Below are 25,766 nucleotides of genomic sequence, written 5' to 3' on the forward strand. Positions count from 1 at the left end.
GCCAATATTATTTGTGGATGGAGCATTCTTATGTTCCCAGAAGTAAGAGACTTAAAAAATGAAAAGCAGCAACAGTTTAGTATTTCCAGGGCTTTGGTTGAGGAGCCTTGGGTTTCTTAACCCTGCCCCGGGTATAGCTGGATTGCGTTGGTTCACTACAGTGGAAAGCTTCATTGTTGCATTTCTGAAATGGTAGGCACACTTGGAGTGAGTCATATTGGTTAGCTATTGCTGTGTAACAAACCACTCTGAAACTTAGTGGCTCATGTTGCTTATGATTTTAGAGGCAATTAGGCTGAGCTCAGTTGGGTGGTTCTGGTCTAGGCTGGCTTCTCATGGTCAACTGTAGGTTGACTAGGCTGTTTAACTTCTGGGGTTGCTAACTGGATACTGGTTGGGGGATGGAGGGTCTCAGCTCTTCTGATGGTGTCTAATCTTTTAACAGGACTTCTTTTAATGGGAATGACAGGAGTTCAAGAGCTAAAGAAGTGATACTCAAAGTATCTTGAGATCAAGGCTCAGGACTGGCACATCACTTCTGCTGCATTATATTGGCCAAAACAAATCATAGGGTCAGACTAGAGTTAAGAGATGGAAAATAAAGTCTACCTCTGGGTATAAGGAGCTGTAAAGTCATTCTGCAAAAGATGGGGATAGAGGGAGGGGTGACGAATTCTGTCCATTCTCATAATCTGCACTGCCATTCTGGTTAGCCTCGGATACTCCTGGTAACACAGTGCAATTGGGAGATTATCTGGTTTAGCCTTTATCCTAGAGACAAATACCCTAATATAGGCATTAAATTATATTGTCATCCTGATCATAAGGAACACTTTCCCATCCCTTTTATAAGAATACTGATTTAGAAGAAGAAAGGGGCCATAAATTTTCAGGGAAAGAAATAAGTGTACTCTCAGGCTTTTTCTTACAAATTAAACACTTTATAGTCTTTGTAACAGAAGAGAATTCTTGCTTCACTTCATTTCTTCCTGATTTGTCTATTTTATAACTTTGCTTCTCTCTTTTAATTTTCTACTTCTTCATGCTTTTTCACTTCTATCCTGAAAATAAAAACAGATCATAGTGCTTCCAGAATAGTTTATTTTAAATTGGTAGCTACCTCTCTGTAAATTTTTATTTTGAATTCAAAATTATTTTCACTGGGTTGCTCTACATCTTTCTTTCTTTCTCTCTCTCTTTCCCTTTCTTTCTTTCTCTCTCTCTTTCCCTTTCTTTCTTTCTTTCTTTCTTTCTTTCTTTCTTTCCTTCTTTCTTTCCTTCCTTCCTTTCTTTCTTTCTTTCTTTCTTTCTTTCTTTCTTTCTTTCTTTCTTTCTTTCTTTCTTTCTCTTTCTTTCTCTTTCTTTCTTTCTTTTCTTTCCCTCTCTCTCCCTCCCTCCCTCCCTTCCTTTCTTCCTCTTTTTTAATTGAAATATAGTCAGTTTACAATGCTGTGTCAATTTCTGGTGTACAGCACATTGCTTCAGTCACACGTGAATATACGTATATTCATTTTCATAATAAGTGACTACAAGATATCGAATATAGCTCCTTGTGTGATACAGTACAAACTTGTTTATCTGTTTTATACATACCAGTCAGTATCTGCAAATCTCGAGCTCCCAGTTTAGTCCTTCCCACCCCATCTCCTCGGTAACCATAAGTCTGTTTTCTATGTCTGTGAGTCTGTTTTATGTATAAGTTCATTTGTCTTTTTCTTTTCCTTTTTTTTTGATTCTACATATGAGTAATATCATATGGTATTTTTCTATTTCTGGCTTACTTCACTTAGAATGACATTCTCCAGGGCCACCCATGTTGCTGCAAATGGCATTATTTCATTATTTTTTATGGCTGAGTAGTATTCCATTGTATATACACAACACCTCTTCTTTATCCAGTCAGCTGTTGGTGGAATACTACTCAGCCATGAAAAATAACAAAATAATGCCATTTACAGCAACATGGATGGACCCGGAGATTGTCATACTAAATGAAGTAAGCCAGAAAGAGAAAGAAAAATACCATATGATGTCACATATACATGGAGTCTAAAAAAAAAGACACAAATGAACTTATTTACAAAACAGAAACAGACTAACAGACATAGAAAATAAACTTCCGGTTACCAGTGGGGAAAGGGGGAGTGTAGAGGGATAAATTGGGAGTTTAGGATTTGCAGACACTGACTACCATATTATCTTTTCAACCGTATGTAATTTTTAATTTGTCACGGCTTTCTAGTAGCTACCTTGAAGTTATAACTTCTAAAACTTCCAAAATATAAACCACCTGTTTCATTTTCCAAACTCTTAACTTCTTTTTGTCATGTGTTGATCCTTTACATATATGCATACCAGGTGACATTTTGTGCAGTGCCTTAATTAAAACCCAGATGAGAATTGTCAAAAGAATCACTTTGAAATTTTCCCTAATGCATATCAAAAGAAGATTTATCTTATGTATAGTGGGAAGACAACCAAAGAACATACCTTCTTGGAAAAAAAAACAAAGATAAATTGATTGACTTACTTTCAGGAGATTAATTTACCACTGTAGATAAAGGCATTGAGACTGCTGAACTGAATTGAGACCAGAAGGAATGAGAAATGACAATGATTATAAAATTTCAATATTGAAAATATATTCTGAGGAGAATTTTCTTGATGAATTTCATTAGGGAATACCCTTCATTATTTACCATTTATTCTTCTGATGTGACCCATTTATCTTTAAATAACTCAATAAGTTGAAATATAAAAATCCATTCGCTCTGGTGTCAATTCCTTTCAAATCTAAATTTCCAGTTCCAACATTTGAACTGAACTATAAACCTGTATTTTTGTTTTAAGGCATTTCACCCTGAGTATTGTGCTGTTTTCTCAAATACATACTACACGCCAGAATCAGATTCATTAACCCTCTTCTCTCGTGTCTGTAAATTGTCTTTCTTCTGCAGTGGCACCATTTTTACCAGGTTGTTTGGGTGGAAATCTAGCGCTGTCTTTCAATCCTTTGCCTTCTTCAATCTGCTCAAGTTGTTGATCAAGTCTTGTATTTTCTTCTTTTGATGCCTCATATCAGCCTCCTCCAATCTCACATACAGCCCTTAGCAAGGAGGCATCTGCTGTGTGTGCTCCAGCAGCTTCCTGATTCTTAGTTCCTTTCTTTTAAACCCTTCCTCTATGGCATTTCCAGAACAGGTTTCACAAAGTACTGCATTCCTTATGTCCTACAAATTAACAGGACATGAACTGACAAGAAGAGGAGCAGAGCTCTGGAAATACCATAGGTCCAGCCATCAGCTGGGTGATGTGGGGCAGTTCGTGTCTCTTAGCTTCATGGTTCTTGTCTCTATTACACTGAATATTAGGCCCTGCCTAACTCTCACTGTGTTTAGAATAATAAAAAAATATGTGAGAAACCAGTTAGAATGGATTTGGAAGTCGGGTTAAAGGTATTATAATTTTGTCTTCCCTGTAACAAGTCTCTCTTTGCCTTCTGAACCCAGTGTAATGTTCTCCAATGTTCTTTGCCCACCCTGTTTAAGATTGTCTCATATCAACATAACTATGTTTGTCAAGCTACTTTCCAAATAATTCTATGCAGTTTTCTTCCCTTTGCCTTTGATCATGATACTTTTACCCTTGAAAAATTTTAATTTCTATCCTAGAGTGACAATCAGCAGAGAAAAGCTTTTTCCAGTCTGGGGACGTTTTCATTTCTACCATCCTCTGCCATAATTAAACAAATGTAAAAATAAATTTCACTAAATAAAATTGGTGTATTTTATCAGATAAAATTGGAATCACTTTAGAAATTGATGTATAGTTGGCTTATAATATTATATTAGTTTGAGGTGTACAACATAATAATTTGATGTTTTTATAGATTATACTCCAAAGTTGTTATAAAATATTAACCATTATCCATGTGCTGCATATTACATCCTTACAGCATTTATTTTGTACCTAGTAGTTTGTACCTCTTAATGCCCTTCATCAACTTTGCCCTTCCACTCATCCCCTCCCCTCTGATAACCAGTAGTTTGTTATTTGTGTCTGTGGGTCTGTTTCTGTCTTATTGTTTTTATTTGTTTGATTTTTTAGATTCCAGCCATAAGTGAAAATATACAATATTTATCTTTCTCTGCCTGACTTACTTCATTGAGTATAATACCCTCCAGTTTCATCCATGTTGTCACAAGTGGCAAAATTTCATTTTTTTAATGGCTAATATTCAAATGTTTGTATATACCACATCTTCTTTATCAGTTCATCTGTTGATGGGCACTGAGATTGCTTCCATATCTTGGGTATTGTTAATAACCCTGCTATGAACATTGGGGTGCATATATCTTTTTGAGTTAATGTTTTTATTTTTTTTTAATTAAAAAAATTTTTTTATTGAAATACAGATACAATGTGTCAATTTCTGATGTACAGCACAATGTCCCATGCAGATACATACATATATTCATTTTCATATTTTTTTCCATTAAAGGTTATTATAAGATATTGAACATAGTTCCCTGTGACATACAAAAGAAACTTTTTAAAAAACTTTATTTTTATATATAGTATATATAGTGGCTAACATTTGTAAATCTGTAACTCCCAAATTTATCCCCTCCCACCTCCTTTCCCTGGTAACCGTAAGATTGTTTACTAAGTCTGCAAGTCTGTTTCTGTTTTGTAGATGAGTTCATAGTGTATTTTTTTTTTTAGATTCCACATATGAGTGATATAATATGGTATTTTTTTTTCTGTTTCTGGCTTCACTTAAAGTGATGGTCTCTAGGTCCATCCATGTTGCTGCAAATGGCATTATTTTATTCTTTTTTATGGCTGAATAGTATTCCATTGTATAAATATACCACAACTTCTTTATCCAGTCATCTGTTGATGGACATTTAGGTTGCTTCCATGTCTTGGCTGTTGTAAATAGTGCTTCTATGAATATTGGGGTGTATGTATCTTTTCTCATTAGAGTTCCCTCTAAATATATACCCAGAATTAGGATTGCTGGAGCATATGCTAAACCCATTTTTAGTTTTTTGAGGAATCTCCATACTGTTTCCCATAATGGCTGCACCAAACTACATTCCTACCAGCCTTGTAGGAGGGCTCCCTTTTCTCTACACCCTGTTCCTTTTGAATAAATACCCAGAAGTGGAATTGCTAGATCATGGGATAGTTCTATTCTTCATTTTTTTGAGAAAACTCTCTACTGTTTTCAAAAGTGGCTGTATCAACTTACATTCCTGTCAAAAGTGCATAAGGATTCCCTTTTCTTCATATCCTTGTCGACACGTTATTTCTTGTCTTTTTGACAATAGCCTTCTGACATATGTGAGGTGATATTTCATTGTAGTTTAAATTTCCATTTATGTTGAGCATTGACATATTGGCCACCTGTGTGTCTTCTTTGGAAAATTGCCTATTCAGGTCCTCCAACCATTTTTTAAATCAAATTGTTGTTGTTGTTTTTTGATATTGAATTGTATGAGTTTTTTAAAATATATTTTGAATATTAACCCCTGATTGAACATACCATTTACAAATATCTTCCCCCATTCAGTAGGTTGTTTTTTAATTTGTTGATTTCCTTTGCTATGCAAAAGCTTTTACATTTGATTAGATCCCATTTGCTTAATTTTGCTTTTGTTCTCTTGCCTGAAGAGACAGATCCAAAAAATATTACTAAGACTGATATCAAAGTGTACACTGCCTACATTTTCTTCTAGGAGATTTATGATTATAGGTCTTACATTTAGGTGTTTAATCCATTTAATGTTTATTTATTTAATGTTTATTTAATATATGGTGGGAGAAAATGGTCTAGTTTCATTCTTTTACATGTAGCTGTACAGTTTTCCCAGCACAATTTACTGAAGAGACTGTCTTTTCTCCATTGTATGTTCTTGCCTCCTTTGTTGTAGGTTAACTGACCTTATGTGAATGGGTTTATTTTTGGGCTCCCTACTCTATTCCATGATCTTTGTGTCTGTTTTGTGCCAGTACTACACTGTTTTGATTACTGTAGCTTTGTACTATAGTCTGAAGTCAAGGAGCCTACCTCCAGCTTTTTTTTTTTTTCAAGATTACTTTGGCTATTTGTGATCTTCTGTCATGCCATATAATTTTAGAACAATTTGTTCTAGTTCTGTGAAAAATCTCATGGGCATTTTGATAGGGATTGCTTTGAGTCTGCAAATTGCATTGGGTAGTAAGTGTGGTCATTTTAACAATAATTCTTCCGATCTATGACCACAGGATATTTTTCCATTTAATTATATTGTCTTCAATTTCCTTTATCAGTGACTTCCAGTTTTCAGAATATAAGTCTTTCACCTCCTTAGTTAAACTTATTCCTAGGTATTTCATTCTCTTTGATTTAATTATTCATGGCATTGCTTTCTTGATTTCTGTTTCTGATAGTTCATTATTAGTGTATAGAAAAGCAACAGATTTCTGATTATTAATGTTCTGTCTTGAAACTTTACTGATTTCATTTGTTAGTTCTAATAAGTTTGGGAGCTACAGGTCTACACTCTCTACCTAGATGCTCAGACATTTCACTGGCTTCAATTACTATTCTATGCTCACTCTCAAAATAACATCTCTAGCCCAGATTTCTCCTTTATTCTGTTCAAATGTTTCACAGACACTTCAGATTTAGTGCCTATAAAATTGAACTCTTGATCTGCTGCAAACCTGGTCCTCCTCAGCTGTTCAGGATCTCAACAAATAATAACACCTTCCTGTAGGTGTTCAAACTAGAAACCTGGCATTCATCTTTGAGTCAGTCCTGTTTTTCACACAGAAATCTATTAGTCACAGCTGTTCTATAGATTTTACCTCTAAATAATTTTTCATTCTGTTCACTTCTTTCCATTTTTGCTGTCACCACACTGTCCCAAACCCATCACTGTTTCACTTGGATTAATGTACTACTTCTTCCAGCCTTTCATTCTCCATGTAGGAGTTTCAATTTGTTCTAATGCGAATCTGGACATTACATAATAATGGGTGATGCATTTGTTACATCTATGCTTGTACTGTTTAAGATGCTTTTGGGTACAATTAAGGAAAAAAAACACCCAACTTTAAATGGCTCAAACATAAGGAAATTTCAGATTTTTACAAAACAAAGTCCAAGTTTGGTTGATTCTAGAACTGTTTAATTTGGTAGTCCAGACCAGCTTCTGTCTGTTTCCCAGAGAAACACTGTAGTCTTAGCGTAGGATGTAGTGTTTATGGAAGCCTCTTTAATGTGTATTCCACAGACTGCATGACTGTTAGAGTGGCAGCCTCATGTAGTGGAAACAGGACCATGGAGACAATGTGTGCAAGGGCCAGTGAGGCTAAGGTGTAGGTGAATTCTCTACGTGTGTACTGAAATCACCAAAAATGCCGACAAAAATGTAGGTGAAGTGAAGGGCAGAAAGTCAGGGGCTAAAAGCTCCAGTGAATAAGAAATGACCAGGAAGATGACTGCAATAAATGGAAGTAACAGATGTAAGACAAGTGCTTCAATGGAGCTGGATTTTTAGGAAGAAAGAGAGAAATAATGAGCTGGCAGCAGCAATAATGAGCAAGGAGGGTGTGGATCACCTTCAGAGCCAGCAGGAAAAAAGAAAGTGATATCTGTTTTTTCTTGTTTTAATTGGGGTATTGTCAGTTTACGATGTTATGTCAATTTCTGGTGTACAGCACAATTCTTCAGTCATATATGAATATACATATATTCATTTTCATATTCCTTTTCACCATAAGCTATTGAATATATTTCCCAGTCCTATACAGTATAAACTTGTTTATCTGTTTTATATATACCAGTCAGTATCTGCAAATCTCGAACTCTTTAGTTTATCCCTTCCCACTCCCCTCCCCTCTGGCAACCACAGGTCTGTATTCTATGTCTGTGAGTCTGTTTCTGTTTTAAATATAAGTTCGTTTGTCCTTTTTTAAAGATTGCACATATGAGTGATATCATATGGTATTTTTCTTTCTCTTTCTGGCTTACTTCACTTAGAGTGACATTTTCCAGGACCATCCATGTTGCTGCAAATGGCATTATATTGTCATTTTTATGGCTGTGTAGTATTCCATTGTATACATATGCCACAACTTCTTTATCCAGAGGAGACACCTTTTGAGAGGACTTCAGGGGAAACTATGTCCTTAGGAAGCATCCAGTCTTTTAAATGAAATTAAGTGACAGAGTCACAGCCATAGAGGGAAGTTGGAAAATGGACTATGCACCCAGATGAAAATCAAGGGTTCAGGTTCAGTTACTCTTAAAGGAGAAAATAGATGACGTGGGACAAGAGCAGTCTTTGCCATAAGCACCACCTCCCCCAGTGTTACTATTTTATTTGTTAGCAGGATTCAGGAAGGTACAATGTGGGTTGCTCTTAGCATCTGGCATTGTAATTGTACTTTTAGGGCAGAGGTTTCTGATGGGTGTTCAGGAATGGATTCCAGGTGTACCTCAGCCCTAGGGATGGTGATGAAAGGCCTCAAAATAGGAGTTGCCTCATCAGAGCGGATCCCATCGTTTCCTCTGATGCACCTGGCACCTGTTGTTCAGCTCCTAGTGCAAGGCCAAGGAGGCTGGCCCTCTGCCTGTCTATTTTAGTAGCCAGGTGCAGAATGTCCCACTGCACATGATGGACAAGAGGCACCCAAAGCTGCCGGAGACATGCTCAAAGGTTACTATACCTTGCCAAAGGTCTTGCCATGGTGTCTATGGCTGGGAAGTGGAAAACGGAGAGAGACTCTACAAAGCAGAACATTCACTGTAGCAGCAAAGAAACTGTGCTTATACATATGTATCAAATTCTTCCATCCTTTTGAGGCACATGTGCTTTTTAATGGCATCCAAGCCAGCTTCAGGGTGGCTGCTCCAATAAAGCATGTGCATTCTTCAAAATGGTGCATCATTATCTTAAAATACTTGGTATAAAAAAGTTGGATTGAATTCAAATCCATTCACATTTTAGCAAGAACTTTCAACATTACATTTGTTGACAACGGAAAGGAAATATTTGTTTTATCCTTTAAATATAATTTAATTTGTTGTAAAATTTTAAATGGTTGTAAAAATGGTTTATTTTTTTTTTTAAAGTCACTAGCACAGATAGCGTTTCTGGGTGATGTCAGCTACCAAGAATTTGAAGAGGTTGTCTTTCCTTTGTTGAGAATTTGGGGTAGGCGTTTAAGTATACAATCTGATTTTAAAAATTTATGGCTGCAGAACTAACCTCAAGCTTCATAATAAAGTTGTCTGGAAAATACTTGATTTGGAAGTATGAACAGATTTATTCACTAATACTTTGTATTTTTATTTCTTATCACAATTAGTAATAGAGAAAAAATAGAGTTAGGTTTTTTCACCAAGTCCCATATAAATGCCTCTAAATATCCCGTTTACTCCAAGTGTGTGGCTACAATAGTAACACTTTTGATGTGGGCCAAGATGTAAAAGATTACTTGAGCAAAAGTACTGCTTCTGTTTAACCAAAATGGTATTGGTAATATCTGTTCTCTCTGCTTATTAAAATTCACATTAATAAATAGTGTGTGTGTTTCTAAACATACCCCAGTTGTTTGGGTTACTGCGTGGTAAAGCCATGGTCTTCTGTCCTGAAAGGAAGGAATCTGGCATCTTTTACTACTGTGATGTAACCAATGGTACCAGAAATAGAAAAAATTCTGGTTAACAGGTTGTATACCCAGAATCCATGTCCCCTTCCTGGGTTTATTGATTTTCTTCTAGACATCACTGCATTTCTCATCTTCACGGTCCAAGTAGGGTCGACTTGACTCCCAGCTCCAGGAATGGGGAAGGATGGGTCAAGCCTATCCATATATTCCAGTCTCTGCTGCAGTGGTTGGTGCAGAGGTAGGCACACAACCCATTCAGAGCCAATGAAACATAAGAAGGCATTGGTTGAAACTTTTAAGAAAAAGAAACTTTCACTCTTTCCCTTGACATCTTAGCTTCCCATGGAGATGAGAGGCTCGGAGAGGTATAAAGCTGTTCTGCTACATTGGGTGGTGCAGTTGGGAAGTCTCTGTATAGAGCCTACTGGGGAGACAGAATGGAGAGAATAAAGGTGATCCCTTGATGACATCATTTGAACAGCTGGATCAAACCTCACCTGATACTGAGACTAATTCTGAATTTTCAGTTTTATGAATCAGTGAATTTCTCCCCGCTCTGAGCTTTCTTAGGCTCTGCATTTGTCTATTTGGCAAGCATTCATCACAGGGTTGATTTTGTGCCTCTCTGACTGCTCCTCTCAGGACTACCATTTCTTAGAGATGTCTTGGAGCGTGCATTTCATACACAAGCCAATCAATCTTGAGTCTATATGCCCTGGCCACCCCCTTTATCAAACTATCATATAACAAACCAGTATTTCCCTGCCCCAAATCAACCCAGGACCAGGTATGCAACAGTATTAAAACTGACATATCCTAAGCTGTTTCCTCTGCCCTGCCATGCCTTTCCCCATGGAAATTCCAATAAAGGCTTTGGGCAGGCATTTCATTTACTCTGACAGGTAGTGTCAGATCCCACGGTTTAAGGGCTCAGTACTGTAAGATGGTTTCCGCCCCACTTCAGAAGCCAATGGCAAGTAATAAACCTACAGCAAGTTTCCCAAGTTACTCACAATGTCTGAGGAACTTGACTGCAGATAGGGGATTCCCGTTACCTGCTTCCAGCCTAAAACCTAATAATCCCCCTGTGAGCCTGCAGGGTGTGGTGTGACCTCTTCTTTTAGGAAATGTAAGTAATAAAAATCTTCTTTCAGTGTAATTGGCCTCTTGATGTGGTCAGCCAGTCACAGCTTCTGTAAATTAAATCCCAGATAAAATTTTAGAACACTTCACTTCCTTTTTTGGGTTTTGGTTGTTTGATTTAGAGTTTCTGTTACTTAAGGCTTATGTTTTAAAACTTATATTTTAAAACTTATGAAACCAGATAACAAAAAAAGTAAGTCATACTAGGGTGTGACTCATCAGGTAAATGTCTACCCCCCCACCCCCTTTTTTAAATTAGACAACTGTTTATCATCTTCTACTGTTCTCTCTCTCATTTCTACCCTCTCTTTCTTTCACTTCCTTCCTTCCATCAGTATTTATGAAGTGTTCCTGAGTGCCTCTGTTGGCAAAAACATCACAAAGTTGTACGAGACAGTCCCTGCCCTTGAGTGGCTTGCGATGAATACATTTGGAGGAGACAGATGATAAGTAATCTGATAGAAGCATGTGTAAGATTTAGTGGGTCTTGAGGAAGAGAGTCACTGGTTTTTCTTAAGAGTGGTATTCAGGAAAATTTCCTAGAAAGACTGGGTCCTAGATAGAATTTGTTACCAACAGAGCAGAGCTTTCAGTCAGACAGTGCTGCATGGACAAAAACTCAGAAGTTTGACTCATCATGCTTGGGTGTGGGCAAATGATTATAAATGGCTGGAACATAAGATATGGCACTTGGCCTGGTGCAAAATTTAACGGGCACCAAAAAACTCAGTAATTGATAAATGTATTTTAATGCAGTATTTTTAAAGATAAAAATGAAAGCAAAACTCTTGTCAAAACAGGAAAATTTGAAAACTGAAAAACTGACATATTAAAATAAATGTACCTCAATCTTCATGCTGTCATTTTTTTTCTCCTTTGTTTTTCTGTAGTTGATTTTGAGTTTCATGGCATTGTGGTTAGAAAAGATACTTGAAATAATTTCTATCTTTTAAAATTTGTTGATGCTTCCTTTGTGCCCGAGTGCATGGTCTATCCATGGAAACAACCTAAATGTCCATTGACAGATGACTGGATAAAGAAGTTGTGGTATATTTATACAATGGAATACTACTTAGCTGCAAAAAATGATAACATAATGCCATTTGCAACAACATGGATGGAACTGGAGAATGTCATTCTAAGTGAAGTAAGCCAGAAAGAGAAAGAAAAATATCATATGATATCACTTATATGTGAAATCTAAAAAAAAAAACCAAAACCAAATGAACTTATATATGAAACAGACTCACAGACGTAGAAAGCAAACTTAATTACTAGAGGGGAAGGAGGTGGGAAGGGATAAATTGAGAGTTTGAGATTTGCAGATACTGACTGGTATATATAAATTAGATAAATAAGTTTATACTGTATAGCACAGGAAACTAAATTCATTATCTTGTAGTAGCTTATGGTGAAAAAGAATATGAAAACAAATATATGTATATTCATGTATGACTGAAGCACTGTGCTGTACACCAGAAATTGCTACAACATTGTAAACTGACTATACTTCAATAAAAAAAAATTATAAAAGAAAAAACAAAAACCAAATGTACCTTGCTACCTTGCAAAAGAAATTTCAGTAAGCTGAACTGAATTAAACATTATTTAAGATGTTTACTTATTGAAAAGAATGTGTCAAAAATGTCAATTCTCTCAATTGAAAAGAAGATAAAAAAGTAGATTTTGAAAGTATTATCGATTAGTTTGCTTCATTAAAGCCAAGAAAGTAAAAAGATAATATATTTTTGATATAAATATTTAAACCTAAAATAATATTGTCAGTTTAATACATCTATTTTTCAAATTTTCAATATTTTTTCAACTACTTTAATATTCTACAATAAAGCTATTTATTGCAAATAAAACACATGTACAGAGGGAAACTTTTTCTTTTATCTCAGTTTCATATGGTTTGGCATAGAACTCTGAATCTTGTATTCATTTAAAATTTTGATATTTTACCAAAGTTTTTTGTAGTAATTTTGATTTAAAAAATTGCAATAAAATATTATTTGACTTTATTACTGAGTTACTTGGTACCCACTTACATTTTGCTCTTAAAGCAATTGCTTCACTGATCTCACTCTAATACTGACCTTGGAAAAGGAGTTAGATTCTTTCAAAGAAATAATATAGTTTTTAATGTTCATAACCACTAAAAATTGCCTTTTGATGAGTGAATTTGAAATGGTAATGTTAACTGAAACTGCTCCAACTCTGATACTAGGAATATAACAATTGTGTTTGAAAAACTCGATATTCTTCCTGCTTTACGTCCCTTTTACTCCTTGCGCTGAAAACTTCATTTCTGACACTTCTGGTCACCAAATGCATGGGTTTTTTTCCCCCAACACCAAGTAATTCTCCACAAAACCAACTGGTGTCTTATAATTTAACTCAACTCTGACAGATAGTGTGAGATCCCACGGTTTAACGACTCAGTCCCATAAAACCATTTCCGCCCCACTTCAGAAGCCAATAGCAAGTAGTAGGTTCCAAAATTACTCACAATGTCTGTTGAACTTGACTGCAAATAAGAGATTCCCTTTACTTGCTCCTCCTTGGATTCTCTTGTTTTCTGAGCAGCTCACAGACCTCAGTGAAACACTTAACTTTACCAGTTCATTAAAGAAAATGATAAAGACTACAGATAAACAGCCAGATAAAGAAATACAAAGGATAAGGTATAGGAAGGTCCTGCGCACAGGAATTTCTGTCCGCATGGAAGGTGCATCACCTTCTCAGTATGCGGATGTTCACTGACCTGGAAGCTCTCTGAATCCTAGAATTTTGGGATTTTTATGGAGGTTTTTACCACACAGGCATAATGGATTATTCTCTCCATTTTCAGCCCTTCTCCCTTCTCAAGACAATGGAGGGTGGGGCTGAAAATTCCAAGCTTTTAATAATGATTTGGTCTTTCTGGTGAATGGTCATTCATCCAGGAGCCATCCAGAAGCCCACACGGAGTTGCCTCATTAGAACAAAAGACATTCATATCACCCAGAAAATCATAAGTGCTTCAGATTATAAATCACAATATCACATCATGATGTAAAAATCAGACTTAAATATATAACACCACCCACCAGAGAGCCTGCTGTAGCTTCGAGATGAGCCTCACTTACCAGGGAGCAGACGCCAATTGTGAAAAAAGCACAGCTCCACAGCCTGTGGACCTGGCTTCCCCCATCAGCAGGCCAGATTCTGTACTGGGACCAGCTAGGCTCTAGCCCCACCCACTAGCAGGCCACCACAAGCTTCAGGACACTCCAGACTCTGCCCCCAACTGTATCAGGAACCAGCCCCACCCAGCAGCAGTCCAACACTAGCTCAGGGATCCCTGGGCACTGCAATCAGACCCCATAACCCAACTCTGCCTGCCAGTAGGCCAGCCCTAGCCCCAGGTCCTGGCTTCACCCATCAGTGAGCGGGCAACAGCCCTGGAGTCTCCTGGATCCTGAGTCTGCCCATGAGTGAGCAAGCACGCATCCCAGAGACCCCCAGGGACCTGCAGTCAGCCAGCTCATGACCTGGTCGCACCAGTGAGCAGCCAGCAGCCTGGCAACCAACTGGACCAAGGGAGAACCAAGCCTCCGAGAATACCCACATAGCCTGCCACAGCAGAAGGACCCTGGCAGCCCTCACAGGGGGATCCCTAGAGCGTATAGCTCAGGTAACGAGAGGGGAATGTGCTGCTGGGATGCCCAGGACATCTCCTACAAAAGGCCACTTCTCCAAGGCTGGGGAACACAAACTATGTACCAGATACATAAAAACAGGCAATGAGACCACAGAGGAACATGTTCCAAATGAAGGAACAAGATAAAACCCCAGAAGAAGTACCAAGTGAAGTGGATATAGGCAATCTAACCAAGAAAGAGTTCAAAGTAATCATCATAAAGATGATCAAATAACTCAAGAGAAGAATGGATGCACAGAGTGAGGAGTTAGAAGTTTTTAACAAAGAATTAGAAAAGAACAACAAAACAGAGATGAATGCAAGAACTGAAATGGAAAATACGCTGAAAGGAATCAACAGCAGACTGAATGATCCAAAGGAACCGAGCAGACAGCTGGAAGACAGACTGGTGGAAACCACTGATGCTGAACAGACAGAAGAAAAATGAATGAAAAGAAGTGAAGACAGTTTAAGACAGGACAACATTAAGCACATTAATATTCCAATTATAGGGGCCCCAGAAAGAGAAGAGTGAGAGAAAGGGGTTGAAATGTATTTGAAGACATAATATCTGAGAATTTCCCTAACCTGGGAGAGGAAACAGTTATCCAAGTACAGGAGCACAGAGAGTTGCATACAGGATTAACACAAAGAGAAATACACTAAGACACACTGTAATTAAAATGACAAAAATTTAAGATAACAGAGAATATTAAGAACATGGGAAAAGCAACACGTAACATACAAGGGAGCTCCCATTAGGCCATCCCCTGACTTTACCGCAGAAAGTCAGGCGGCTAGAAGAGAGTGGCTTAATACATTTAAATAGATGAAAAGAAAAACTTAACAACAAGAATACTTTACCCAGCAAGCCTTGTTCAAATTTGACAGAGATATCAAAAACTTCACAAACAAGCAGAAGCAAAAGAGTTCAGGGACACCAAATAAGCTTTAATAAGAGATGTTAAAGAAACTCCTTTTTTTTTAAATTGATGCTTACAAGGTTGTGTTAATTTCTGGTGTACAGCATAGTGATTCAGATATATATATACTTCCTTTTCATGTTCTTTTATATTTATAGGCTACTATAAGATATTGATTATAGTACCCTGTGCTATGCAGTAGGATCTTGTTGTTTATCTATTTTATATATAATAGTATCTACAAATTCCAAACTCTCAGTTTATCCTCCCCCCCTACCCCTTTTCCCCCTGGTAACCATAAGTTTGTTTTCTATGTCTGTGAGACTATTTCTGTTTTGTAAAAAAGTTCATTTGTGTTATTTTTTTAGATTCCATGTATAAGTTATACCATATGGTATTTTTCTTTCTTTTTCTTACTTACTTCACTTAGTATGACAATCTCCAGTTCCATCCATGTTGCTGTAAGTGGCATTATTTTATTATTATTTTTTATTGCTAAGTAGTATTCAACTGTATATATAAATATACCACAACTTCTTTATCCAGTCATCTATCCATGGACATTTAGGTTGTTCCCATGTCTTGGCTATTGTACATAGTGCTGCTGTGAACATTGGGGTGCAGATGTCCTTTTGAATTAAATTTCCCTCTGGATACATGCCCTGGAGTGGGATTGCTGGATCATAGGATAAGTCTATTTTTAGTTTTTTAAGGAATCTCCATACTGTTTTTCATAATGGCTGCACAAAACTACATTCCACCAGCAGTGTAGAAGCGTTCCCTTTTCTCCACAGCCTCTCCAGCATTTGTCATTTGTGGATTTTTGAATGATGGACATTCTGACTGGTGTGAGGTGATGCCTCATTGTAGTTTGGATTTGCATTTCTCTGATAATTAGCGGTATTGAGCATTTTTTCATGTGCCTATGAAAAAAGTAGACGCCAGTATTCAGTTTCCCTCTCTCTCTAGGGTACCAAAGGAGGGAGAGAACTGAGTTATCATCTAAACCCACGAGTTAAGATATTCATGCCTGACATTTCAATTGGAAAGAGGCCATGCATGGAGCCCATTTCCTGAGAAGGTAGCAGAGCATGCTGGTAGGCACTCCACCTTCAGAGACAGGAGAAACAGAAGTCCTGACAGCAGTGTCCCTTGTTCAGTGTCCTTGCTCTGTGTGTGCCCTGGTGACTGGAGGAAGATCAGGGATATAATTTAAGTACTGTTCTTGGCTGCTTCACCTTAACACTTGTGTCTGTGTGCACTGGAGATGTTGACAGGAGATGCTGATATAATGGACAGTGAATTATTTTAATGAGGAAGGTGACAGGATCATATTTGTGTTTTAGGAAAATTTCTCTGGCAGCTACGTAGAAAATGGACTAGAGGAGGCTATAATGGAGAAAAGAAGCAAACAGACTCAGCAGGAGACAACTGTAGTAGCAACAATGAGAAATTATGAGCCCTTGATTAAGTCAGACATAGTAGAGATGAAGAGCATGGGTCAGAGTAAGGAAATATTTAGGACATATAAGAAATTTAAGATGTTGATTAATTACATGTGAGAATGATGAAGAAAAGTGGTTCTGGAGTGATTCCTATGTTTCGAATTTGGGAGATTAGATAAATGTTAGAGCCACTCTCTGAGACAGGAAATACAAAAGGAGGTAGAAATACAGAGTAAAAGTTTGACATGTTGCGACTAAAAGTCACAAAGAGATAACCACTAGAAAGTTGTCTATGTGAGACTAGACTGGAAAATAGAGATTTCTGAGCTAATAAAGTATAGATGATTGTAGACATCTGAATGATGGTAGTTTACCTTTTCCTGTGAAAAGAGAAAGGGGAAGAGGGCAAACCCTGGGGAATATCAGCATGTTAGGTTTGGTTGGAGGGAATGAGAAATGTGAAACAGACTGAGAAGAGAAAAGAAACACGGGTTTTGGGGGAAGACTGAAAAAATGAAGAGATCGATTGGTTTAGTTCCATATGAAAATTTTTTGGTTAATACAGCCGCATGATGTTTACTCATGATATTGCGATGAACATTCTGGTGGAGTGATAGAGCCAAACAGAGAGACTGAATAAGGGATAAAAGGCTGCTCTTTTCAGTGACTAGGGTATGAGAGAAAGGAGAGAACTGGGTCATCATTTGGAGGAGGATGAGAAAGCAAATGATCATAAGGTCTGCCACATGTCTATTGTATGGGTGACTCACAAGCCATGGAGTCAAAGAACCGCAGGGCCAGGGCTTCCATGAAGCATTTACACTGACCTTGAAGTCATTCAAGATGATAACAGAAGTTGGGTGCGAAGGAAGAATGAGCCAAAGGCCATAGTCCTTGATGAATGTGAGGCCGTGACAGAGAAGTCAGCAGACAAAACGGACTGGCAGGCAGTCTGTTTTGACAGTGTGTTTACATGACACAGACTTCAAAGACGGGGGATTTTTATGCATGGGAGAAGATGTACAAGAAAATGTACGAACTACCATTGCTTTTCCTTCTAAGTCCCACTACAGTACGTGGAGTGATATTATCACGAGACTGGACGGTGCTCTGAGAAGAGATTGAGAAAGTCAGGAGTTTCCTAACCTTATTTTGAGAGCACTAGGAAGAATGGTTTTCAGCCATCACTAAGTGTTTAGGAAGTTTAAAAGCGTTGATCACATGTACGAACTCTGAGGGGGAAGTTATAATAATCTCTACTTAAGCAAACTCTTGTTGTGTTTGGGATTACAGGATTACAAATCTCCTAAATAACTCCTTCACTCAAGCCCTGAATTTTACATGGCACTTTAACAGATTATTTACTCAATGCTCACATATAATTAAATAATGATCTACGCTTTGCACTTACTTTGTTGTTTGTGACACGTCACAGTCAGTGCAGGTGGCTGAGAATTTTATGTATTCTGGAGGACTTCTTAGCCTCCCATTCTCTTCAGATCCAAAAAAAAAAAAAAAAAAGACTCTTCATTCTCATTCTTTGCCACGTGGAAGGATATGTTCCAATCTGGATTTCTGTACATTTTGGTCGGAAGGCAACATATTATTAGAAATATTTCTGGCCTAGCACTAACCCAAACATGGGATTTAGGATTTTCTCCTTGACTCCCTCCTTTAATCCAATAGCACGTGTCTGTGGCATGTAGGAAAATTTAATCTGTAGGTCATGGGAAGAGAAATGCATCAAGCATCGCATACCTACAATGGAAGAATCGTAAGTCAAACTTTCCTGTTCCCATTAGTTGTTTTGGAGAATCCTATTGGTCTTTTACCCAACTTTCTGCTTTCTTAATGTCTTTTTTTTTTCCTCGTTATCTTGTAGTTTCCCTCATTCTTCAGTCCACTTTTTCATCCAAAGAAAATAAACTCAAAGCTAGATAAATACACAGGTTATTCTTATTTCGTGGAAAGTAATTTAGTTCTCTGCTGGTTTTTGAGATACTATTTCCAAACCTCATCTCTAGCTCTTCAAAATTTATCAAAATATTTTCTTAAAGAACAATTCTCTTTTGAAAAGACTACTGATACTGTTTAGAAAATATATAAACATACTACTGAGTACATTTGCATTTGGTTTTACAAATGCTAAGTACTCTATCCTGCTGGACTTTCAGAGATTAAAACCTATTTCTGAATGTGCGAGAGAATGCACTCTTTCCATGTAGCACCATACTAATGACTATGAGGCAAATGATTCTGGACAATTCCAACTTGTCTTTTCAGAAACTCTCCTTGATGTCACTTTTCACTTAGTTCTTATTTCCATGAGCATATCAGTGGGATAATAATAGCAAATTAGCAAATTGGCATGTTCCATTTTCTGGGAAAATTCCTGGACCTTTGTTTTTTCACTGATACTATATACAGTTGTGTTTACGCATTGACAAATATATTCTGAGCACCTGCTATGTGCTATGCCTTAGGGAAATGGAATGAGTTGACAGTGGGGAGACCAGGGAGCAGTCTAAAGCAAGTGTCGTAAGTGTGGCTTTTTCAGTTAATAGCTACTGAATTAAGTGTAGCAAAGCAGGTCTCTTGAGAGCTCTTTATATCTTTCAAATGCGGTCATTGGAAACTACCAGCTGATATAGTTTCAAAACTGGCTTTGCCTGACATGTTCAGTAAATTCTGCACTGGGTGATGATCTTGCTTTCTTGGTAATTTGAGTTTACTCTATGAAACTAAATGTTTTAACTGAAATGTTTATAACTTAAACATAAATATTTAAAAATCACTTTTTCCTAGCTTTATAGCATTTCCTCAGATTCGAGTCCAAACAGCTATCCCTTTTTACCGATGTCAAATTTAAAATTTTGTTTTTGGTAAAACTATTCTATAAGAAATATAGAAATTTTACCATACAGTAGTATTACTAACATAGAAACAAAATTATAAGAAATGTAACTTCTTATCTTTATGTCACTAATCTACTCAGATTTAAATGAAAGCTATTTTCAAAAGTATGGCAAAAAACCTTAATTATCTTTTGATAATTTCTGTAGACAAATTATTCCACAGCTAGGTACAATTATGTGGAATACCTTCTCATCTGATCAGAAAAATTCATCAGGTCGTCTTTTTTTCAGTCAGTCCTACTAATGAGATAGACATCTTCATGAAATCAACCAAAATTCAGCCTATGTTCTGACTCACTATGTACTTCACACATATTCTAGGGACTGTTACTGAGGAAAGATGTTTTTTCTGCTTCCACTTCTATTCAGTTCAGTTCAATTCAATTCAGTTCAATTCAATTCATTCAACAAATATTTATTAAGCACCTACAATATGCCAGGCACTGTGCTGGGTGCTGGGGATACAACTGTGAACAAGATAGACACAGTCCCTGCCCTCAAGGAGCTTACAGTCTAGTAGTTAGACAGACAAGTACACAAGCAATTACAATGCAGTATGGTAAGTGCTGTGATGGGCACAGAACATTAAAAGGGCACCTAACTCAGTCTCATAGGCAGGGGCTGGTGGATAGTCATGGAAATCTTCCCAAGGCAGGGAAAATATGATCTGAATACTGGAGGATGGGTACCAGTTAGTTAGGTAGAGAGGAGACAGGGAAGACCTGTAGATTGAGGAAATAGTAAATGCAGTGGCCCTGCTTCTGAGCTTCATTTGTGGGCTGGAGAGGTTGGGTAGGGAGTGAGAGAATTCATGGAAGAGATTAAGTAAGGACCAGGTTATAAAGGGACTCATTTGCTCTGCTCAAGAACTTACAATTTTTCCTGCGGGAACTCTATGTGTGTGTGTGTGTGTGAGTGTGTGTGTGTGCGCGTGCTATCAGATTTGCACTTTTTAAGTTGCTCTTACGGCAGCACAGAGGTTGAATGGGGCATGAGAATCTTGAGAGTTGAAGCAAGGTGATCGGTCTTGAAACTTTTCTAATTTTATCTTCCATGATATCACACCAATTTCTCTCCAGCCCATCCAGTTGCACACACTCCTTCAAACAAGCCATTGACAAGCCAAGTTTTGGGTCACTGCTTACCTGCAAGGCTCTTAACACCTTCTCCACCTCTGAAAACTCAACTCATCCTTCAAGCCAGCCTTCCTACATCATTCTATCTTGTGCTTTCTGCCAAGATCTCTAAGGATTGTGATGTTTATCTGTATGATGGTAGTTGTTATTTCAAATGATCCAAACCTTTTTTTGAATCATGTTAATTTAATCCATACATAAGGTGATTTTTGCAAATAAACATGTATAATTTTCATCACAATTTCCAGTTGAAAACAAAGACTAACCCTTCACTTGTTGTCTACCACAAACTATTATTAGTGCCTTCAAATGATTTGAATGGAACAGTGGGAGTGGGGAAAGAAGCCCAAGAGACACATTATTTGCAGCAAAATACAGCCAAGTAAAATTTCAATACATAATTAATTACAGGGTATGTTGCTGTTATGACAATGATTCATTCTCCGATTCAAACACTTCATCTTTGACAATTTAACCTGCTAATGAGGCAGAGATCTAAAAAAGAGTAGCTTACTATGCAAAAATAATAAGGGCTAGCTACATTTTCCAATATGGCCCACACTCTACTTCTAGAGTCCCACCAACAAAGTCTTATAATTTCTCAAATAACTTTTATAACGATAAGAAAAAAACTTTAAGCTCTGTAAATATTGTAGGAATGTCTGTTTTTTTTAAATTCTTTTTGGTGGGTACAAAAAAACCACAATTTTGTACACAGAACAAGGTTATAAATAATCTTGATACTGAGTGACCCGTAGTCTTTTCTGATTCTACATTGTAGACCGATGATTTGACATGAATGTTGTCTTCGTTTTTGTTTTTGTTTCTGGTAGTGAGACAAACACAATCTGTGGACACTGACTCATGTGCCAGAGTGAAGGTTACAGCAAACAAGAAGATGACCAACGACTTTTATAAAAAAAGTCTCTAAAGTTTATTACAGTGATGGCATTTATATCAATTATTGCAATGTATTTCTCCCTAAGATGGTTAGAAAAAAGAATTGTGTTGTCCTCTACTGAATTTACGTCAGTTAAAAAGCAAGCATGTTTCAGTATTTTTCTCCAAAGTAAGTGTAAATGCTTCCTTTAAATTTTTTTTTTCACAGGATTTACATGTTTGTTTCTTATTTTCTTATCACAGCTTAGTTATTTGTTTTCTCGGCTGGACAGTCTTCCATTGAATACATGGGTGTTCTGGAGACAGGTTAGCGGATTCATCGACTTCTACAGCTATTTTATCCCTTGGCGTGAAGACCGAGGCCTTTCTGAGCAAGAACGTCATGGTTTAATGTGCTAACGCGCATGTCTGATTAGTTTTGAAGTCCACTCAAGTGAAATTTGTTGCTGTTAATACACCCATCCCAGCTCCCCCCCACCCTCCCCCATCCATTCCCCGAAAAACCAAACCAAACCAAACCAAAGAACTAAATTGTGAGTTTTCCTGATAGAAAATCTGAGTTTGGGTTTCCGAGCTGAGCTCATGCACACTTCGCTGGGGCTGATGTCCGGCGCCTGGGGCCGTGGCTTCCTGCTCTCAGCCGGTGGACCGGTTTCGCAAAGACCTGCGCTTGGTGTGTCTCTCTGGGCTGCGTTTCCATCAGTCACCAACACAGTTTAATTAAGGCACTCAATTATTTTTTTGGTTTTTATGGTAGGTCCGATGCAATGACAGCCAATCCTGAACTTTGTCTAATTGCAGTTCCGGTGTGGACAGCCTTTGGGCAGTCGGGGGTCAAGACGCGGCCGTTTTCACCCACACTCCCAGTGATGGACAATCTGGCTTTGTTTCTTATGGCTTCAGAAAAGGTCAGCTGGGTTGCATGGAAAAGGAAACAGAAAGAATGTGGAGTGTTACAATAGTTCTCTCTCTCCAGCCAAATATGACACAACAAACACCGAAATATCAATAATTAGACATCTGCATTTTTCCCATATTCTTTCGGTCATATGAGAACAGATTATCATGGAAAATGGAAGCTCATCTGCACGGAAGAATGAATCGCTCTAGAGTTTGTGGTCCTACCTGCTTAAGAACTAATTCTAAAGATTATAAAATTAGATTTTGTTTGGCCCATCTGGGCAGGGCACATCTTTTAATTTGCTGCACTCTGCAACTTAGTGTTTCTAGTCCAGCTTTATGTTTGACAGCATTCTTTATTTAGATCTTTTTTTTTCTTGTTAGAAAATGTCTTAACAGTTAAATGATTATAGTCTTAAAATTATGATGAATTGTCTAACCAAACTGTGTATATAGACTATTCATGCCACATCTTCCTGCTTTCAGAACACAGATCCATTCACAGACGCTTGCATTCATTCACAGTAGCTATAGACTTGACCCAGAACAGCACAATTAGTGACGTTAAGTTCACTCTATGCCTGCTGTGGACGCCAAGGCTCATATTTTAAGAAGCTGTAAGTGCTTACAGGGAGTGCACTGAAAGGGGGCAAGTTTCAGTGCCTCACAGATAGCCATCACCGGGGGTGTCCCAGATTGAGGGACAGGTGGACAGGTTATGGGGTCAAGTCTCCGAAATCCTCACTATATTCTTGTTCTGTCATATTAAGTAGCAGGTAATGACACTACACAGAGGAGAAACAGGCAGTGTCACTGTGGAAATCTAATGACTGTTCATTCATTGCTTTTAAATTCTTTCTAGTAGCTGAATTTTAATGTTAATTCAAGAGGAAATAAGGTAAAGGAGATATTCCCTAAGTTTCTTATGGCTTAGATCGTAACTTTCTCATAATTCATATTAAATCTTAGCTCTCTGTTGTGAATTTAAGTTTACTTAATTTTAATTTAGAATAATGAAGTATTAAATATGAAACTAAAAATTGGATTAGAAAATGTTATAATGAAAAGATTTAGAGACCAGTTGCCCTGATGACTTCAGAAAGTTAAAGTCAAATTACTACTTACATATCTATGATAGAAAGAAACTAATGTCATTATTATAGTGAACAGTCTCAAAAATTATATTTTACATTTCTTTATAATCAGAAGTCAGGAGACAATCTCTATAGAAACTACTTGTCACTAAATTAAAACAAACCAAGACTAAAGTCTGAATTTGTTTCTTCATATTCCTTTTCAACTTTTAATATTAAGTAAAATAATTATTTAAAACAAATCTATTAAAGTTTTTTGAAGAGGAAATACTAAAATATAATTAATAAAAGCCTTGTGATTTTTTTGAAAGGATTTTTTTTCAGGAAGCTTTTGCCATAAAATCTGTTTTTGTTTCCTTTCTTTTCTTGATTGCCTTTATGAGAAAAGGGAAATATCAAAACACGAAGGATTCCACACACTCTCAAGTAATCTCTCTCTCTAGATTAATGCAACTGAGTGTTAATAAGTCCTTGACAACTGCTTATTCTCTCTCTAAATTTTAGTATTCTTAATTCTCAGAATTCTTATTTCCTACACTTATATCTCCTGCTTCTTCCATAAAATGTCATTTCTATTCATCTTTATGTGGCCCTATTAAGACGCCTCAAACTGGGAAACATTCTTAGACATTTACCATATGGTGCTCATCTGGTCGTACTGTTGCGGTCAGTGGCTATGACCTTATTTTCATGTGTTCCCTTGAGGGATGATCATTTTTAAAGTAGACATTCTACCTTATATTTAAGGTTTCAGGTTTTCTTTTAGAAATTCTGAGACAATATTATCTAAGTTATCAATCCCTTTCATAATTATGGCCAAGAGAATTTTTGAAAGGAAAAATCTGTTTAATATGGACGTACAATAAAAAATGCTTACTCTCAAGTCTTCCCTCCAGGTGCAGATCATTTCATTTGCCCTGAATGCCATTAAGTCCTTTAAGAAGTCATATGGATATGAATACTTTATTTTTATTTGAAATTTGTTGTCTTAAAAGTTCAACCCCAGCTCTATAGTGACAAACTGTAAGTTTTATCAGACTGCTAGGTTCCGACTCCAAAAACATTTATTACCTGTAAATTGTGTCTACATAACCTGGGGATTTATAGCTCCTTCTAGCAACTTCCCAGAACTTTGTATTGAACTGGCATCCACGAGTATTTCCAGAACTTTCTAGAATGCATTTGCTATGCTGAGGAAAACTTTTAAAAACTATCTTATGAAATTCATCTCAGAGTGAATTTCTCTGAATAATTGTCTCTGAAAACTTGTCAGATATTGTTTTCCTCAGTTTGGGAGCATGTCTTCTCAGTTCTGTAAATATTAAAATGAAAGCGTTCTTATAATGGCCAAGAACCTTTAACGCCATCATAGTTTGCTGTTCTGCTATTAGAAGACATGCTCAAAACAGTCTGATCTGAGTAAATGGAGGGTTTTGTTCTCAATTCTTTTCCACAGAATTTGGAAAGAACCACTTTGGGCTTATCTCATGTGCATCTCTACCCAGTCATTGATTTCTAGTTTACAGATAAAAGCAATTAGATCTTGGTTAAAAAAGAATGGCTTTTGTTCTTTGTTTTAAGATAGTAACACATATTTCAATAGCTTAAAATAAATAAATAAATAAATCTGAAAACAAGGCATGTTTACCTGGCATAACCTCAGGTGTATAACTTATTCTCATAAAAATTACGTTGGGTTTGACTCTAGGGTACATCAAGTACTGACTGTCCCTTAGAGGTTCAAAGGCTCTTTTATCATTGCAATCAGAATGGCTATTATATATAATTTTAGAAATGGATTTTAGAAACCTGATTTTAAGAAGGACAACAACAAATGCTTCAAGATCTTATTTTAAAACCACTTTCTATCATTAGAGGGAAAAAGTACTGGACATTTAGAGTCTTAAAAAAATAAAATGATCTCCATCCTGTGTTTCACTGAATACTTACAACTTT

The 25,766-nt window shown here is 37.0% G+C and overlaps 1 protein-coding gene across 3 annotated transcripts in view; it reads right to left on the reverse strand.

The window, feature by feature from the left end:
* Positions 1-20,179: 20,179 nt before the first annotated feature.
* GRIA4 (glutamate ionotropic receptor AMPA type subunit 4) overlaps positions 20,180-25,766 on the reverse strand; it is a 439,401-nt gene continuing 433,814 nt past the window's right edge. For 2 of the 3 annotated variants that reach the window (XM_072970755.1, XM_072970756.1), the window contains exon 17: positions 20,180-22,729. In XM_072970755.1, the coding sequence (XP_072826856.1) occupies positions 22,565-22,729 (165 nt within the window). In that variant the 3' untranslated portion in view covers positions 20,180-22,564. The remainder of the gene's footprint in view (positions 22,730-25,766) is intronic. The other variant, XM_031675350.2, reaches the window with a different exon arrangement.

This window comes from Vicugna pacos, chromosome 10 (genome assembly GCF_048564905.1).
Source record: "Vicugna pacos chromosome 10, VicPac4, whole genome shotgun sequence".
NCBI lineage: Eukaryota > Metazoa > Chordata > Mammalia > Artiodactyla > Camelidae > Vicugna > Vicugna pacos.